The 19,042-nt window shown below is 44.6% G+C and overlaps 2 protein-coding genes across 4 annotated transcripts in view; one reads left to right on the plus strand and one right to left on the minus strand.

Annotated features, from left to right (window-relative positions):
- Positions 1-12,020, minus strand: part of TMEM40 (transmembrane protein 40) — a 65,955-nt gene extending 53,935 nt beyond the window's left edge. For all 3 annotated transcript variants that reach the window (XM_043588163.1, XM_043588162.1, XM_043588161.1), the window contains exons 1-2: positions 11,779-12,020; positions 11,483-11,643 (exon numbers count right to left, since the gene is read on the minus strand). In XM_043588163.1, the coding sequence (XP_043444098.1) occupies positions 11,483-11,643; positions 11,779-12,020 (403 nt within the window). The remainder of the gene's footprint in view (positions 1-11,482; positions 11,644-11,778) is intronic.
- Positions 12,021-12,023: 3 nt separating this feature from the next.
- Positions 12,024-19,042, plus strand: part of CAND2 (cullin associated and neddylation dissociated 2 (putative)) — a 33,501-nt gene continuing 26,482 nt past the window's right edge. The window contains exons 1-2 of the mRNA XM_043588160.1: positions 12,024-12,127; positions 17,345-17,488. Coding sequence (XP_043444095.1) covers positions 12,060-12,127; positions 17,345-17,488 — 212 coding nt within the window. The 5' untranslated portion in view covers positions 12,024-12,059. The remainder of the gene's footprint in view (positions 12,128-17,344; positions 17,489-19,042) is intronic.

Consider the following 19,042-nt stretch of genomic DNA (forward strand, 5'->3'; position numbering starts at 1 on the left):
AAAATCATTTAATTTTATTCTATTTCATTGTATTCATTTAAAAAATTTTCAAACATTTTCCTTTTCTCTCTCTTTTTTTTATTTTTATTTTTTCCCCTTTTTTCCTTTAATCTATCAAGCTCCTTTCTACACCCAGACCAAAACACACCTAGGATCTAGCATCATTTATTTGATTTGTTTGTGTGTGTGTGTATGTGTGTGTGTGTTGTTTTTAGTTTTTTTATTTTAATTTTTTTACCATGTTAATTCCTTTTCTTCCTTCAAAATGACAAAACGAAGGAATTCACTCCAAAAGAAAGAGCAGGAAGAAACTACAGCCAGGGACTTAATCAACAGAGATACATGCAAGAAGTCTGAACCAGAATTTAGAATCATTATAATAAGAATACTAGCTGGGGTCAAAAATAGATTAGAATCCCTTTACGCAGAGATAAAAGAAGTAAAATCTAATCAGGATGAAATAAAAAATGTTATAACCGAGCTGCAATCTAAAATGGCTGCCACGGCAGCAAGGATGGATGAAGTAGAGAAGTGAATCAGTGATACAGAGGACAAACTTATGGAGAATAATGAAGCAGAAAAAAAGAGGGAGACTAAGGCAAAAGAGCACGATTTAAGAAATATAGAAATCCGTGACTTATTAAAAAGGAACATCAGAACCATAGGGGTTCCAGAAGATAAAGAGAGAGAAAAATGGGTAGAAGGGGTATGTGAGCAAATCATAGCAGAAAACTTTCTTAACCTGGGGAAAGACACAGACATAAAAATCCACAAAGCATGGAGGACTCCCATTAGATTCAACAAAAATCAACCATCAACAAGGCATATCAAAGTCAAATTCACAAAATACTCAGGCAAGGAAAGAATCATGAAAGCAGTAAGGGAAAAAAGTCCTTAACCGACAAGGGAAGACAGATGAGGCTTGCAGCAGACCTACCCACAGAAACTTGGCAGGCCAGAAAGGAGTGGCAGGATATATTCAATGTACTGAATCAGAAAAATATGCAGCCAAGAATTCTTTATCCAGAAAGGCTGTCACTCAAAATAGGAGAGATTAAAAGTTTCCCAGAAAAACAAAAATTAAAGGAGTTTGTGACCACTAAACCAGCCCCGCAAGAAATTTTAAGGTGGGCTTCCTGAGGGGAGAAAAGACGAAAAAAAAAAAAAAAGACCAAAAGCAACAAAAGACTAGAAAGGACCAGCAAACACCACCAGAAACTCTAACTCTATAAGAAACATAATGGCAATAAATTCATATCTTTCAGTACTCATTCTAAATGTCAATGGACAAAATGCTCCAGTCAAAAGAAATAGGGTAACAGAATGGATAAGAAAACAAAATCCATCTATATGCTGTTTAAAAGAGACCCACTTTAGACCTAAAGCCACCTTCAGATTGAAAGTAAAGGGATGGAGAACCATCTATCATGCTAATGGTCGACAAAAAAAAAGCTGGAGTAGCCATACTTATATCAGACAATCTAGACTTTAAAATAAAGACTGTAACAAGAGATGAAGAAGGGCATTATACCATAATTAATGGGTCTATCCATCAAGAAGACCTAACAATTATAAATATTTATGCTCCAAATGTGAAACACCCAAATATATAAATCAATTAATCACAAACATAAACTCGTTGATAATAATACCATAATAGTTAGGGGACTTCGACACCCCAACTACAGCAATGAACAGATCATCTAAACAGAAAATCAACAAGGAAACAATGGTTTTGAATGACACAGGACCAGATGGCCTTAACAGATATATTCGGAACATTTCATCCTAAAGCAGCAGAATATATATTCTTCTCCAGTGCACATGGAACGTTCTCCAGAACAGATCACATACTAGGACACAAATCAGCCCTCAACAAGTACAAAGAGATCAAGATCATACCGTGGATATTTTCAGATCACAACGCTATGAAACTTGAAATCAACCACAAGAAAAAATGTGGAAAGGTAACAAATACCTGGAGATTAAAGAACATCCTACTAAAGAAAGAATGGGCTAACCAAGAAGTTAAAGAGGAAATTAAAAAGTACATGGAAGCCAATGAAAATGATAACACCACAACCCAAAACCTCTGGGACGCAGCAAAGGCGGTCATAAAAGGAAAGTATATAGCAATCCAGGCCTTCCTAAAGAAGCAAGAAAGGTCTCAGATATACTACCTAACCTTACACCTTAACGAGCTGGAAATAAACAGCAATAAAATAACAGCAAATAAAACCCCAAACCAGCATAAGATGGGAAATAATAAAGATTAGAGCAGAAATCAATGCTATCGAAACCGAAAAAAAACAGAACACATCAATGAAACCAAAAGCTGGTTCTCTGAAAGAATTAACAAAATTGATAAACCACTAGCCAGTTTGATCAAGAAGAAAAAGGAAAGGACCCAAATAAATAAAATCAAGAATGAAAGAGGAGAGATCAGAACCAACACAGCAGAAATAAAAACAGCAGTAAGAAAATATTATGAGCAATTATACACCAATAAAATGGTCAATCTGGAATAAATGGACAAATTCCTAGAAACATATAAACTACCAAAACTGAAACAGGAAGAAACAGAAAATTTGAACAGACCCATAACGAGTAATGAAATCAAATTGCTAATAAAAAATCTCCCCCCAAAAAAGAGCCCAGGGCCAGATGGCTTTCCAGGAGGATTCTACCAAACATTTAAGGAAGAGTTAACACCTATTCTCTTGAAACTGTTCCCAAAAATAGAAATGGAAGGAAAACTTCCAAACTCTTTCTATGAAGAGTTACCTTGATTCCAAAGACCCCACTAAAAAGGAGAACTATAGACCAATTTCACTGCTGAACATGGATGCAAAAATTCTCAACAAGATATTAGCCAACTGGATCCAACCATACATTAAAAAAATTATTCACCATGATCAAGTGGGATTTATACCTGGGATGCAGGGCTGGTTCAATATCTGCAAAACAATCAATGTGATTCATCACATCAATAAAAGAAAGGACAAGAACCACATGATCCTCTCAATAGATGCAGAGAAAACATTTGACAAAATACAGCATCCTTTCTTGATAAAAACCCTCAAGAAAGTAGGGATAGAAGGATCATACCTCAAGATTATAAAAGCCATATATGAAAGACCCAATGCTGATATCATCCTCTTTGGGGAAAAACAGAGCTTTTCCCCCAAGGTCAGGAACATGACAGGGATGTCCACTCTCGCCACTGTTATTCAACATAGTACTGGAAGTCTCAGCCTCAGCAATCAGACAACACAAAGGAATAAAAGGCATCCAAATCATCCAGGAGGAGGTCAAACTTTCACTCTTCACAGATGGCATGATACGCTATATGTGTATCATTGGGAAAACCCAGAAGATTCCACAAAAAAAACTGCTAGAACTGATCCATGAATTCAGCAAAGTGGTAGAATATAAAATCAATGCACAGAAATCAATTGCATTCCTATACACCAACAATGAAGCAACAGAAAGAGAAATCAAGGAATCGATCCCATTTACAATTGCAAATACCTAGGAATAAATCTAACCAATGAGGTGAAAAATCTATACACTGAAAACTATAGAAAGCTTAGGAAAGAAATTGAAGAAGACACACACACACACAAAAGGAAAAACATTCCATGCTCCTGGATAGGAAGAACAAATATTGTTAAAATGTCAATACTACCCAAAGGAATCTACATATTCAATGCAATCCCTACCAAAATAACACCAGCATTCTTCACAGAGCTAGAACAAACAATCCTAAAATTTGTATGGAACCGAAAAGACCCTGAATAGCCAAAGCAATCTTGAAAAAGAAAACCAAAGCAGGAGGCATCACAATCCTGGACTTCAAGCTATATTACCAAGCTATAATCATCAAGACAGTATGGTACTGGCACAAAAACAGACACTCAGATCAATGGAACAGAATCGAGAACCCAGAAACAGACCCACAAACATATGGCCAACTAATCGTTGGCAAAGCAGGAAAAAATATCAAATGGAATAAAGACAGTCTCTTCTGCAAATGGTGCTGGGAAAACTGGACAGCGACATGCAGAAGAATGAACCTGGACCACTTTCTTACACCATACACAAAAATAAACTCTAAATGGTGAAACACCTAAATGTAAGATAGGCAGCCATCAAAATCCTCGAGGAGAAAGCAGGAAAACACCTCTTTGACCTCAGCCTCAGCAACTTCCTATTCAACACGTTTCCAGAGGCAAGGGAAACAAAAGCAAAAATGAACTATTGGGACCTCATCAGAATAAAAAGCTTCTGCACAGCAAAGGAAACAATCAGCAAAACTAAAAGGCAACCGATAGAATGGGAGAAGATATTTGCAAACGACACATCAGATAAAGGGTTAGTATCCAAAATCTATAAAGACTTATCAAGCTCAACACCCATAAAACAAATGACCCAGTGAAGAAATTGGCAAAAGACATGAATAGACACTTCTCCAAAGAAGACAACCAGATGGCCAATCGGCACATGAAAAAATGTTCAACACCACTCATCATCAGGGAAATACAAATCAAAACCACAATGAGATACCACCTCACACCTGTAAGAATGGCTAATGTTAACAACTCAGGCAACAACAGATGTTGGCAAGGATGCAGAGAAAGAGGATCTCTTTTGCACTCGTGGTGGGAATGCAAACGGGGGCAGCCACTCTGGAAAACAGTATGGGGGGTTCCTCAAAAAATTAAAAGTAGAACTACCCTACGACCCAGCAAATGCACTACCAGGTATTTTTCCAAGAGATACAGGTGTGCTGTTTCAAAGGGGCACATGCACCTTTGATAGTGCTGTTTATAGCACTGTTTATAGCAGCACTATCAATAATAGCCAAAATATGGAAAGAGCCCAAATGTCCATCGATGGATGAATGGATAAAGAAGACGTGGTATATACACAATGGAGTATTACTCAGCAATCAAAAAGAATGAAATCTTGCCATTTGTAACTACGTGGATGGAACTGGAGGGTATTATGCCAAGCGAAATTAGAGAAAGACAAATATCATATGACTTCACTCATATGAGGACTTTAAGATACAAAACAGATGAACATAAGGGAAGGGAAGCAAAAGTAACATAAAAACAGGGAGGGGGACCAAACATAAGAGGCTCCTAAATATGGAGAACAAATAGAAGGTTACTGGAGGGGTTGTGGGAAGGGGGATGGGCTAAATGGGTAAGGGGAATTAAAGAATCTACTCCTGAAATCACTGTTGCACTATATGCTACCTAACTTGGATGTAAATTAAAAAATAAAAAAATAAAAAGAACATAGGAGCTGATCTGAAGGAGCTCCCAATGGGAAGACCTAGAAAAATTTGAGCAACAAAATAAATAATAATAGTACTAGATTATAACCCAAAATATAAAATGAATTTACATTTGACCATGGATATGAATAAATAACTGGAAAAAAAATAAATGAAGGAAAAATCTCTCTCTTTCAGAAGAGTTTCAATTAATAAATGTTGAAGGAAAGAGAAATAGAAAACTGCCATTTGGCAGCAATAATAGTAACAGAAAGATCCACCAGTGTATACTAAAATTAGTGGGTGAAAGTGTGCAAAGAAACAGGATATTTGCATAGTGTCAAATGATCTCCTCCAAGATATTTATTAAGTACAATGTGCAAAATTTTCTAATTTATTAAGATTTATAAAAATTTAAATGTAAATTTACAAAATTATAAACTTATTAATTACAAAGAGAAACAGAGTGGGGCACCTGGGTTGCTCAGTTGGTTAAACCTCAGACCCTTGATTTCGGCTCAGGTCCTGATTTAATGATTTGTGAAATTGAGCCCTGTGTCCTGCTATGAGCTGACAGCACAGAGCCTGCCTGGGATTCTCTCTCTCTCTTTCTCTCTCTCTCCCTTTCTTTCTCTACCTCTCCCCCAGATCACGCTCACTCTCTTTATCTCAAAATAAATAAATAAAAATTAAAAAACAACAATAAGAGAGAAACAGAGCAACTTTATAGTGGTAAAACCCAGTTTAATGATCACAGCTTAGCCAGATGATCAGGGTTAACATCACCAATCATAAGACATATGGACATAATGAAGCCCCTGATAAGATGAACCGAAAAGAGCATACATAACACTACATCTGTTGTATCCCTGCCCCCAAAATGAGAAAACCTTAGACAAACCCAAATTGAGGGACATTCCATAAAATAACTGACCAATTCTCTTCCGGAGGGTGAACGTCATGAAAAACAAGAGAAAGAGGAACAGTCACCTGTTGGAGGACACTAAAGAGAGATGACAGCTAAATGTCATGTGGGAACCTGGATTGGATCCTGGAACTAGAAAAGAACATTCCTGGATAAATTAGTGAAATCCATGTAAGGTTTGGTTAATAGTGTTGTACCAGTATTAATTTCCTCATTCTGATCGTTGTAACATGGTGATGTAAGGTCTAACATTAGGGGAAGATGAGAGGATACATGGAAACTCCATACTATTTTGTAACTTTTGGGGAGGGCTCCTCTTCTATTTTTTGGAAGAGTTTGAGGATTGGTATTAATTCTTCAAACGTTTGGTAGAATTCACCAGTGAAGGATCTGATCCTGGACATCTGTTTTTTGGGAGGTTTTTGATTACCGATTCAATCTCCTTACTAGTAATTGGTGTGTTCAGAGATTCTATTTTTTCATGATTGTCTTGGAAGGGTGCGTGTTTCTAGGAATTTATGCATTTATTCTAGGTTTCCAATTTGTTGGCATTCTTTTATGATCCTTTGTATTTCTGTGGTATCTGTTGTAACATCTCCTCTTTCATTTCTGATTTTATTTATTTGAGTCTTCTTTTTTTCTTGGTTGTTCTGGCTAAAAGTTTGTCAATTTTGTTTAGCTCCTCAGAGAAAACAATCAGAGAGATCAATGGTTTCATTGATCCTTTCTTTAAAAAAAATTTTTTTTAATGTTTCTTTCTGAGAGAGAGAGTAAAGGAATGAGTGGGGGAGGGGCAGAGAGAGTAGGAGACACCGAACCCGAAGAGGTCTCTCAGGCTCCACACTGTCAGCACAGAGCCCGACACGGGGCTTGAACTCACTGTGAGATCCTGACCTAAGCTGAAGTCAGACACTTAACCCACTGAGCCACCCAGGCACCCCTCATTGATCCTTTCTATTGTCTTTTTTATTCTCTATTTCACTTATTTCTGTTCTGACCTTTATTATTTTCTTCTTTATATACGACTTTTTGGTAGGTTTAAAATTAATTCAAAATGTTTGTAGGGGATATACCCAAAACATTAGCCTCCAGAAAGATTTAAAAGAAAAGCATGAAGAAAAAAAGGTCAAATAACTCTAACCAAGATAAAACAGGCATCACTATATTTATTACAGACAAAATAGGCTTTAGGGCAAAAAGCATGATTTTGGAAAAAGATTATCAGTACAAAGGATAAAAGGAATACTTCCCCATGATGTATAATAATTTTAAATGTGTACACACCTAGTAATAATATAAAAATATAGTAAGCAAAAAAGAACAGATTTCCTAGAAGAAATTGAGAAATCAACTATTTAAAGTGGGAATTTGGGGGGTGACTGGGTGGCTCAGTTGGTTAAGTGTTGGACTTCAGCTCAGGTCATGATCTTGCAGTTTGTGAGTTTGAACCCCGCTCTTGTGTGGGTATGTCAAGGTAGATACATGCTTATTAGCTTTTATAAATATCACCAAGCAGTGTTCCATTGTAGCTGCATCAATTTAAAGCACCTACCAGCACCATATGAGAGTTCTATTTATTGCACATCCTTGGTAACACTTAATGTTGTCCATCCTTGTACACACCTATCACTTTGAACACCATCTCTGTGTGAAAACCTTCCCTTGATCTCTAACTCTGACCCAGTGCTCTCCCCCCATGCAAATGGTGTATCCAATTGTCAATATGACATCTTTCCTTGGATGCCTTGTGGGCATCTCCAAGACAACAGATCAATGCAAAGATCTTAAGTCCTCCTTTCTTGCAAAGGGTTCCTTCCCTTGATTCCCTCATCCTCATAAAAAGCATCAATATCTTCTCAGCTGCTCCAGCTAAACGCCTATAATTTCTCCTCCCTCTCATGTCCACATCCAATCCTTCAGCAAAGCTGCTACATTCTGTTTCTATAATACATTCAGGATCTGTCCGTTTCTTCCCACCTTCAACACCGCTCCTCTGATGCAGACCACTATTAATCATGACTGCACGACTGCTTAGCAGCCAGAGAGAGCTTTTTAAAAACATAAACCAGTCACCTCATCTCCTTGCTTAATACCTTCCAGTGGCTCCCTAGTGCTCCAACATAAAACCCACCTTCTCACCTTGGCCTGAAAGGCTGTGAATGATCTGGCCCCTAACCAGGTACCTCTCTGACCTCTCCTCTTCCAGTAGGGGAGTGAGCACATTCCAGCCATTACCTTTTCTTTCTTTCTTTCTTTCTTTCTTTCTTTCTTTCTTTCTTTCTTTCTTTCTTTCTTTCTTTCTTTCTTTCTTTCTCAATGTTTATTTTTGAGAGAAAGAAAAACAGCACATGTGAGCGGGGGTGGGGCAGAGAGAGAGGGACAGAGGGTCCAAAGTAGGTTCTGTGCTGACAGCAGAGAGCCCAATGCAGGGCTCGAATCCATGAACCACAAGACCTTGACCCGAGACAAAATCGAATGCTCAACCAACTAAGCCACCCAGGCACCCCAGTCATTGCCTTTTCTTAAATACATCCGGCTCATTCCTGCCTCAGAACCTTTGTCCTTACTGTTCCTCTGTCTGATAAGCTCTTCCCTCAAATCTTTGCCCAGCTGTCTCCTTCCCATCTGTTTAAGTCTTAACCCAAATATCTCTTCCTCAAAAAGGTCTTCTCCAACCACCTTAGCTAAAGTTGCCCCTCCATACATCTCTATTCTCTCACCCCTTTGTCTTTTCTTTTTATTTTTTTTTTAAGATTTTTTAAAAGCAATCTCTACACCCAAAGTGGGACTCAAACTCACAATCCTGAGATCAGGAGTTACACATTCTACCGAATGAGCCAGCCAGGAGCCCCTATTTTCTGATGTGATCACTTACTTTTTTAATACTCATATGCTCCATTAGAATATAAGGTCTTCAAGGGTCAGGAGCTGTGTGTCTAGTCCCCTGCTATGTTCCTACTGTCTAGAACTGCATTTGCCCCTATGGTAGCCACTAGCCACAGGTAGCTAAATTTAAATTCAGGGGCACGTGGGTGGCTCAGTCAGTTAAGCGTCTGACTTTAGCTCAGGTCATGATCTCATGGTTCGTGAGTTCGAGTCCCGTGTTGGGCTCTGTGCTGGCAGCTCAGGGCCTGGACCTGCTTGGATTCTGTGTCTCCCTCTCTCTGCCCCTCCCCGCTTGCACTCTGTCTCTCTCTGTCTCTCAAAAATAAACATTAAAAAAAATAAAAAATAAATTTAAATTCATTAAAAGTAAATAGTATTAAGAATTCAGTTCTTCCGCTCTGGAAAGCAGTGTGGAGGTTCCTCAGAAAATTAAAAATAGACCTACCCTATGACCCAGCAATAGCACTGCTAGGAATTTATCCAAGGGATACAGGAGTACTGATGCATAGGGCCACTTGTACCCCAATGTTCATAGCAGCACTCTCAACAATAGCCAAATTATGGAAAGAGCCTAAATGTCCATCAACTGATGAATGGATAAAGAAATTGTGGTTTATATACACAATGGAATATTACGTGGCAATGAGAAAAAATGAAATATGGCCTTTTGTAGCAACGTGGATGGAACTGGAGAGTGTGATGCTAAGTGAAATAAGCCATACAGAGAAAGACAGATACCATATGGTTTCACTCTTATGTGGATCCTGAGAAACTTAACAGGAACCCATGGGGGAGGGGAAGGAAAAAAAAAAAAGAGGTTAGCATGGGAGAGAGCCAAAGCATAAGAGACTGTTAAAAACTGAGAACAAACTGAGGGTTGATGGGGGGTGGGAGGGAGGAGAGGGTGGGTGATGGGTATTGAGGAGGGCACCTTTTGGGATGAGCACTGGGTGTTGTATGGAAACCAATCTGTCAATAAATTTCATAAAAAAAAAATCACTCAGAAGGAATGGTAAACAAAACAAAAAAAAAAAGAATTCAGTTCTTTAGTTACACTAGTGAGATTTCAAGTGCTCAATAGCCACCTGTGGCTAATAGCTACCATAATGGATAGTGCAGACAAAGAAAATTTCCAACATTCCAGAAAGTTCTGCTCTAGACAGCACTGGCCTAGAAACCAGCTACCCAATGAGCATATAATAAAATAAAGATATTTTGGGGGCACCTGGGTGGTTCAGTCAATTGAGCATCAGATTCTTGATTTCAGCTTGGTTCATGATCCCAGGGTTGTGGGGTCAACCTCCACCTTGGGCTCCACAATGAATGTGGAACCTGTTTGAGATTCTCCCTCTGCCCCTCCTCTCCACTGTTTGCATTTTCTTAAAAAAAAAAGTATATATATATATATATATATATATATATATACACACACACACACACACATACATATATATACACACACATACATATATATACATACATATATACATACATATATATATATATATATATATATATATATAATTTATTTTGAGAGAGAAAGAGGGGAAGGGGGAAGCAGGGAAGGTGCAGGGAGAGAGGGAGAGAGAGAATCCCAAGGCTGTCAGCGTAGAGCCTAACAGGCTCACTCCCATGAACAATGGAGATCACAACCTGAGCCAAGATCAAGAGCCAGGGGCTCAACCGACAGAGCCACCCAGCTGCCCCCAAATATCTTTTTAATATCTCTATTAAAAAAGATGTTTTTAATCCTTATCTTATGAGGGAGAAAAACATAGGTCAGAGAAGTTGTGTTATTATCCCAAGGCCACACAGCCAGGAAGCAACCTAGCAGGAATTTGAATGCAGTGTTGTTTTGCTCTGAAGCACATGCTACTCCTTTTCTTTCTTTCTTTTTTTTTTTTTTAAGTTTATTTATTTTGAGAGCAAGAGAGCATAAATGCGTGAGGAGCAGAGAGAGGGTGAGAGAGGGTGAGAGAGAGAGAGAGAATCCCAGGCACGCTCTGCACCTCTAGTGCAGAGCCCCAAGGGGCCTACAGGGCTCTCGAACCCACAAACGCAGAGATCATGACCAGAGCCAAATTCGGATGCCCAACCAACCGAGCCACCGAGGCGCTCAGTTGAGCCTCCCTTTCTTGAGAGCCAGCAGCCTCTTGGCTGTTTAAAAAGGCATAGGGCTCTCTCGTACTCCTACATATCCTCCAACCCTGGGCTTGTACCTAACTGAAGAAGGCGTGGGCAGCTTCATTGAAGGATTGTTGCGCAAGGCATTGAAAGATTTAGGGTCTGTCCAGATTTCATCTCAGATCCATTGGCTGTTCCACACTTAGTAAGTCTCTACGCTTCTCTGGGTCTCAGCTGCATCTCTATAAAATGAAGAAACTTACCCTGTGGCCTGAAGACTGGAGATAGCACGCAAGGGACCTGGTGACTAGGTACACTCTTCAGCTCCTGCCTGATTCTGAGGCAGGCCACATGAGGAGTAGGGTGGGGGTGGAAGTGCTTTGGTTGGTTTGACCCACAATAGCAGCTCTTGTTGCTTGAATGCCTACAGATGAAAAAGCTGAGGCTCGACGTGAAGTAATTTGGCCAGGAGAATTGGGATCTGAACCTGAGACTCTCTGATCCCACGCGAGTGCCACGCAACCAGAGTCGGGACCCATAGGAATCAGGAGGAATTTACCGGTGAAAGGTGGTGAGCTCCCCGTCTCTGGAGGTGTGCAAGTCGGTCTGGGCCACGCACGAAGCAGTGGCTGGTGCCCGGGAGCAGACCATAGAACCTCTCGCAGGCCCCTTTCCGCTTGCCGCGGCGGCCCCGGCCCAGGCGCGAGCGCAGCGCCACCAGGGCGGGGCGGGGGCTGCTATTTCTGTCCGGTGAGCGCAGCCCGCGCCGCGAGGCGGGGGAGGGGGCGCCCGCGCCGCCATATTCCCTCCCGCCGGCCGGCCCCGCGGCGTGCAGCCACCATGAGCACCGCCGCCTTCCACATCTCCAGTCTCCTGGAGAAGATGACGTCCAGCGACAAGGACTTCAGGTGCGTCCCGCTGCCCGGCCCCCAGTCTCTCCGCCTTCCACTGAAACCCGGGCCTTCTTCGCCTCCGGTCGCGCCGGCCCTTCCCCCACGAGCGTGCAGCCCCTGCCCCTCTCCCCGCGTAAAGCTCCACCCCTCCCCTGACCCCCGCGTCCGCCTCCCCGGCTTCCCTGTTTCCCTCGTCGCTGCCCTGCCCTTTCTACAGTCCCAGCTTCATCTCCCACCGTGCGCGCTTCGACCCCTGCCACCGTCCCCTGATCGGCGGAGCCCCGGCTCCGCCCCTCTGCACCTTTCCTCTGCCTCCTCTCCTCTGCCCAGCCCTCGTCTCTCCCCGTGGCTGATGCGCCCAGGCCCCCCGCTTCAACCCACGGTGAAGCCCTCAGCCCCTCCTTGGGCATCCCAGCGCCTGCCTCTTCTTCCTGGCACTGGAACTCAGTCCCTTGTCGGGCCCACGACCCGGGGAATGACTTTTCCATGGATACCCTCAGCACCGCCCTCTTCTCTTCAGAGTCATCCCAGGCCTCCTCCCTGCACTTCATCAGGGCATCTTCTCTCCTCCCCTCCCCTTCCAGGCTTGCTCTGACACAGCCCTAAGGAGGGCTGGGCTGAGTGGCTTTGCAGGCACTGGTAGGTGATGGTTGGGGTGGGGGCTTTTAGGGTTTGGGTGCCACTCCCCTTATCATTGTTCCCCTTTCACTAGACATCTCTGAGCCACACAGGAACAGAGCTGAAAAGAAAGGAGGAAACCTCTTGTCCAACCCCCTCATCCTCAGGGGGAAACTGAGGCCCCTGGAGGCCAAAGGGATTGGCCCTGGTCACACAGCCAGTTCTGGACCCTGGGAGCTAAAAGGAGCCCACAGAGACCAACATAACCCACTTATTGAACATTCTGTCAGTTTATCCCCAGTTTACAGATAGGGAAATGGAGGCTCAGAGTCATGAAGGGGCTAGTTGCAGTCACAGAGCTATGAAGTGGAGGATGTGGGGTCCAAATCCAGGTCAGTCTTAAGCCAGAAACTGAGATCTCAGCAAGGCCATCTGATTCCAGCCCTCTGACAGGTGAGGAGACTGAGGCCCTGTTCTCCTGGTCTGGCTCCTGCCCTCTCCTGACACCCAATCCTCAGCACCCCTCAAGTGCCTCTGAGTAGAGCTTTAGAACACAGTGCTGGATTCAGACCCTGGCCCCAGCGACTTACTGGCTGTGTGACTGTGGACTTCTGAGCCTCAATTTCTGTTTCTATAAGATGGGATGATAATAGAACCCACCTCAGAGGGTTGGTGTGTGTATGAAAAGAGTTAATAACATGTGCAATGCCTAGATTAGTGGCTGGCACCAGGTAAGTGTTTAATAAATCGTTACTTATGCACATCAGAAACCTGCCATGCCCTCTGCCCACTCTTTCTTTCCTTCTTTCCCTTTCTTTCCTTCTTTCTTTCCTTCTTTCACCTGGCTCACCCCTACTCTTTTGTCACCTCTTTGGGATGCCTCCTGACACCCAGGCAGGGTTGGGCACTTCCCCTGGGCTCCCACAGCACCTTCCCCGCCCCATGTTTCTACTGCATCACTTCTAGCCCCTGTGCCAGGCCTGTGTGTTTCCTTTTTGCATCCCAGAGTCTGTTCGAGGTACACAGAAGGTGCTCAGTGAATGTTTTCTGGGTCCCAGGCTCTCTGCTGTGCTGTCCAGTGCAGTCTCAGTCAGTCTGCCCCTCTGCCTGGGTGGTATGATTGTCTTTCCTGTTCTTCAGAGGCTTGGCGAGATGAAGTGACTTGCCCAAGGTCGCATAGTCGGCTAGTGGCCGAGGGGATTTGCACCACTGTCTCTTGGGCCCCAGGTCCAGTCTCCAAGAGAGGGAGTTGGCCCTGCCATCTAGAGCCAGAGAAGCCCTTTCAGTCTGCTCTGCCTGAGAACACTTAAAACCACCCAAGCATATGAGGATGGTGTCTATTTTTAAAGTCCAAATACCAGGAAGGCTGGGTCCTGCTGACCAACTGTCCAGGTGCCCATGTGGCAGAGTATTTCAGCTGAGTTGCCTCTAGGATTTCTCTGGAATGAAACTGAAACTGTGTCCTCTGGCTTCTGGAGGCAGGTGGCGACAGCAAGTGGGGGTCCCAGGCAGGGTGAAGGAAACCTTTGATCCATGTTGTCCCTCTTTGGGCAGGAGGCTGCTCAGTTCCCACTCAGACTCCAGCAGCCAGATGGATAAACTGGGGGGTCTTGCAGGAATTCCCAAATCATTTTTTGAAAACATAATAGTAATTGTTGAGGAGCAGGGAGAACTGACTGGTGGGCGGAGACTCTTCCCAACTTGCTGTGTGTCCTTGGACAGCTCCTACAGCCCCTCTGAGCCTGGTTTTCCCATCTGCCTCATGCGAAGAGCTGGTTGTCCTATTGAAACCTCCCATGGGGCGCCTGGGTGGCACAGTCGGTTAAGCATCCGACTTCAGCCAGGTCACGATCTCGCGGTCCGTGAGTTCGAGCCCCGCGTCAGGCTCTGGGCTGATGGCTCAGAGCCTGGAGCCTGTTTCCGATTCTGTGTCTCCCTCTCTCTCTGCCCCTCCCCCATACATGCTCTGTCTCTCTCTGTCCCAAAAATAAATAAACGTTGAAAAAAAAAAATTAAAAAAAAAAAAAAAAGAAACCTCCCAAGGATGTTATGAAGTGGAGCAAAGAATATTCCCCTTTCATAGGTGGGAAAAATGAGACTCTAGAGAGGGGTCAGTTGCCTAAGTTCACCTAGAATAAATGAAGCCAAACTTCAGTGCTAAAGCTCTTATCTACCAAATTACATGCTTTACATCCCCCACTGCCACCACCACATCCATGTACACAATACGGCTTTCTTTCTCTGTGAGCCGGGTATTTGCAGGAACTCGGGGGTGTTTGAAATGCTGAGGCATCTCTCGGAACGGTTGGTTTCTGAGTTCGGGTTTCCACACGCTGCTTGGCTGTCAGGGGCTGGCTCTCTCTCTCCTTTCCCTCCTTCCCTCGCCCTGCCTCCCAGACCCTCTCCAGAACTATTCTTTGCTGAGTCTGGAGTCCCAGGGATGAACACGATGGGCCCTTGTGAGTTCACAATCTAATGAGGAGACACACTGGTGACCAAGCTTGTAATGAAGTTTGAGGAGTGCTGTAGGAGTGCAGAGTGCTCTCACAGAAATCTATCCAGGGGAGTCAAGCATGATTAGAGACTGTGGGTTGGGGATAGGGCACGGTGGTCAGAGGAGTCATCCCTGAGGCTGGGCCATTTGAGCTGGGCCCTTGACAGTCGAATAGGAGTTCAACAGAGAAGAAAGAGGGGGGGCAGGAGGCTCATCTTGGGCAAAGGAACACATTCCTTCAGTTTCCAGGGTGAGCTGGGTCACCATGAGCTGCAGCAGAAATGCAGCTTAGAGATCCTGGCTGCCATCTCGGAATGTCCCCTCAGCTGGGCAGACCTAGGAATGCATGTGCCTACCCCACACCTTGGCCTGGCTCAACTGCAAACCTTCTTCATCTTACCTTGGCTGCATCTGCAGTGAGGAGGCCCAGAGGTGGGCACAGTCAGTCCTGCCACTCCCTCCTGGCCTCCAGCCCAGCCTCCTTCCTTTCAGCAGCTTGAGGCTAATCCCAGCTGTTAAAAATAAACAGCAGTGACAAAGACCAGTGCCTTCCCAGTAACAGGGCGCTGGGGGCCTCCCCATGACATCATGCAGCATGTCTGAACCTGCAAAGATGAGGCTAGAATCCCGACTGTGATCGATTTTGCCACAGGAGGCTTGGGAGGGGTGGGGGAGGCTCTTGTTAACAGAGCAAGCTCAAGCCCAAAAGCAAGGCTGGTGTGAGGAGGCAGAGTGGCCTGGTGGGTCACCAAAAGCTGGAGGCTTTCTCTGGGGCTGCCACTGTCTGGCCCTGACTTTGCCGCATCTCTCCTTGCCGCTCTGGCCTTCTCCAGTCTGTCCTCATAAGTGCCTGCGGGAGCCAGTGAACAGGTGCAGTGGGCCTGGTGGGAACCTGGTGGACTGGAGAGAGTGTCCTACCTAATGAGGGCAGCCATGCCTTGACCAGCCAGTTATTGTCACCAGGGGATGTTGGCCCAGTTGTATCCAAATACTCTATTTTCAAGAGAATCTGGAAATCACGACTTTTACATCAACTTTCCCAGTTTCCCAAATGCTGATAAATCAGATTTTTGAAAAACATCTGCAAGGTGGACACAGCTGAGGGCTGCCAGCGGAAGGCTGCTCTGCCTTCTTAATCTTGGCAGGAGCAGTGCTCCATGATGCCCTTGCAGCCCCAGCTCATGGCCTTCCAACTCAAGACTCCCACTGCAGTTTTCATTCCCCGGGACACAGCATCAGGCTGCACAGATCTGCCCACCTGTGGGTGGGCAGCACTTGGCTCTGATGCCCACCCTGGACTAAGGAGCCATGGCTGTGGACTGGTCAGCTGTTGACACTAGTGTCTAAGATGTGCTTGTGGCCCATCAGCATGGCTTAGTGCAGTAGTTCTCAGGGTAGGGTCCCCACCCCCAGGAACTTGTTAGAGATGAAAATTCTTGGGCCCCGTCTCAGACCTGATCCCAGAAACCCTGGGGGTGGGGCCCAGCAGCAGTGTCTAACAAGCCCTGTGGGTGATTCTGATGCCAGCTAGAGTTTGAGAACCACTGGTCTAAAGGCAGGGGCTGAGTGGGTTCTCTGAGGTGGGGGTGGGCAGGGCTAGCCCCACTCCACCTGTCTGGTAGAGAGGTGTCTGTTCGACCTTCTAGCATGAATGAGAGGTGAATGATGTAACATGCCATTATAATGAAGTGCTACTTACTGAATGCTCATTGTATGCTAAGTCCATCACATACGTTCTTTCATTTTAACTTTCATATAACCCCGCAAGGCAGGTGCTATTCTTATCCCCCCCTTTTTTTTTCTGACAGGTAAACTAGGGCTCTGAGAGGTGAAGTGACATGCCCAAGTTCACATTTTCATAAATGGCAGAAGCAGGAGCCACCAACCTCAAAGCGCTCAGCATTTGGCCAGGGTGCTGTACCACTCATAGTCTGCCACCATGTGGCAGCTGGTGCCTTACACATGGGTCTCCTTGTAGCCCGACCATGCCTACAGTGCAGATAATCTACTTGCCCTTGAATCTTTGTATCAAGGTTTGCTTCTGGGGGAATGCTGAGATACCTCCCAAATTACTGGGGGCCTGGAGCTGCTCAGTAATCCTCCTCTGCCCTCATGCCCAGGTTCATGGCCACCAGTGACCTGATGTCAGAGCTGCAGAAGGACTCCATCCAGCTGGACGAGGACAGTGAGCGCAAGGTGGTAAAGATGCTGCTCAGGCTCCTGGAGGACAAGAATGGCGAGGTGCAGAACCTGGCCGTCAAGTGGTGAGTTTTGGCCTCGGTATGGATGGGACAAGGCCAGGTGTGACAGAACCCCAGGGATCCCTGCCTCTTTGGGGTGCAGCTTCTGATAGAATAGTTGCTGAGCAGCTCTTGAAGGCCCAGAGGAGGTGAACAGTGCCGTGGTCTGGATTTCCCCAGAAGTCGACCCGGTGACAAGGATTCAAGTGTAAGTTTATTTGGGAAGTGATCTCAGAAAACTCCAGTAGGAGAATAGGGAAATGAGGTAGGGAAGGAAGAAAATCAATAAGATGTGAAATAGCAAGCAAGATACTGCTGTGGGCAGATGGAGCTTAGCCCTACTGGGGGCCTTTGGGACACAGTTGTAGTGGACGCCCTATGGAGTTTTCCACCCGCCAGCTGTCAAGTCCTGTTGAGGCTGTTCCCAAGGTAGCATGGAGGGTTATGTATTCCATGACGCCTCCAGCCAGAGAAAGCCCTGAGGTACAGATGCAGGTGCTGGCAGCTGGAAGGTCATGTTGGCATGCAGAAGAGTGGTGAGAGCTGAAGGGACGGGGCCCCAAAAGTCTTTGCCCTCGGCACTATGAGGTTACAGTCCTGAGACCGTGGAGAGTACCTTTAGAGCTAAAAAAGCAAGATGAGGTATGTGCAGGGCACACGTGTGTGTAGGTGGAGGATTGAGGAATGGCAGGGGTCAATGAGAATTGGGGCATTGCCTCTCGAACTCTGTGAGCTGAGCCCAGGCATTCTGGGTCGTCTTAATGAATTTCAATTTGATCCTAAGAGCAGAGGGAATTCAGTAGAGTTTTATGCAGGAACATGACGTGGTCATGTTTGTCGTCTGGAAGCATCCCTCTGGCCATGCAGTAGCGATAAGATAGGGTGGATGGTGGTTTTCCAGTAGCAGAACCAGTAACACAGTAGCATGTGTTCGGTATGTAAATGCTTGGGCCCGTTGACTGAAGTGATAAAGTCATGAGAAGCCTGTTCTAAATGTAGGCTCATTGTGGGTGCCATGGCAGCTGGTAGGTAGAGACAGGTATGGATGCTGGGGACTCCGATACCACAAGCAGCGTTGCTCTTAGTGACAAGATTTTCTGAAACGGTGAACATCTCCTGGTAGTTTCCCAAAAAACCAAGTACAGTCTTCCTTTAATTTACCTACACAATTATATGCTTGGAAAATTTAGAGTCTATTAAAATAGTATAAAAAGTACTTTGTGTTTATATGTAAATTGAAAGTAGATTTTGGACTCAGATAATTATAGAAAGGTTTTATTTTTCCTATACGAATGCCCAGTGGGATGTTAGAACACATCCAGCAGGATGTGAAACATGTTCTGTTTTGCAATATTGTCTTTCCCAGCCACCCCCCACCCCCAAAATAAAAGCCAGAAGCGACATCTTATTAGTTACAATGACCAAAAAAGGCCCCCATAAATTTCCAGAACACCCCTGAGGGCACTGCACCCCAATCAGGAACTATGGGAGGTGGAAACGGGAACCCTATGATTACTTAGATGGAGGAACTGATGGAGAAAAACATCAAGAGAGTCAGGGTTTGCAAACTGGTATGCA

This window comes from Prionailurus bengalensis, chromosome A2 (genome assembly GCF_016509475.1).
Source record: "Prionailurus bengalensis isolate Pbe53 chromosome A2, Fcat_Pben_1.1_paternal_pri, whole genome shotgun sequence".
Classification (NCBI taxonomy): domain Eukaryota; kingdom Metazoa; phylum Chordata; class Mammalia; order Carnivora; family Felidae; genus Prionailurus; species Prionailurus bengalensis.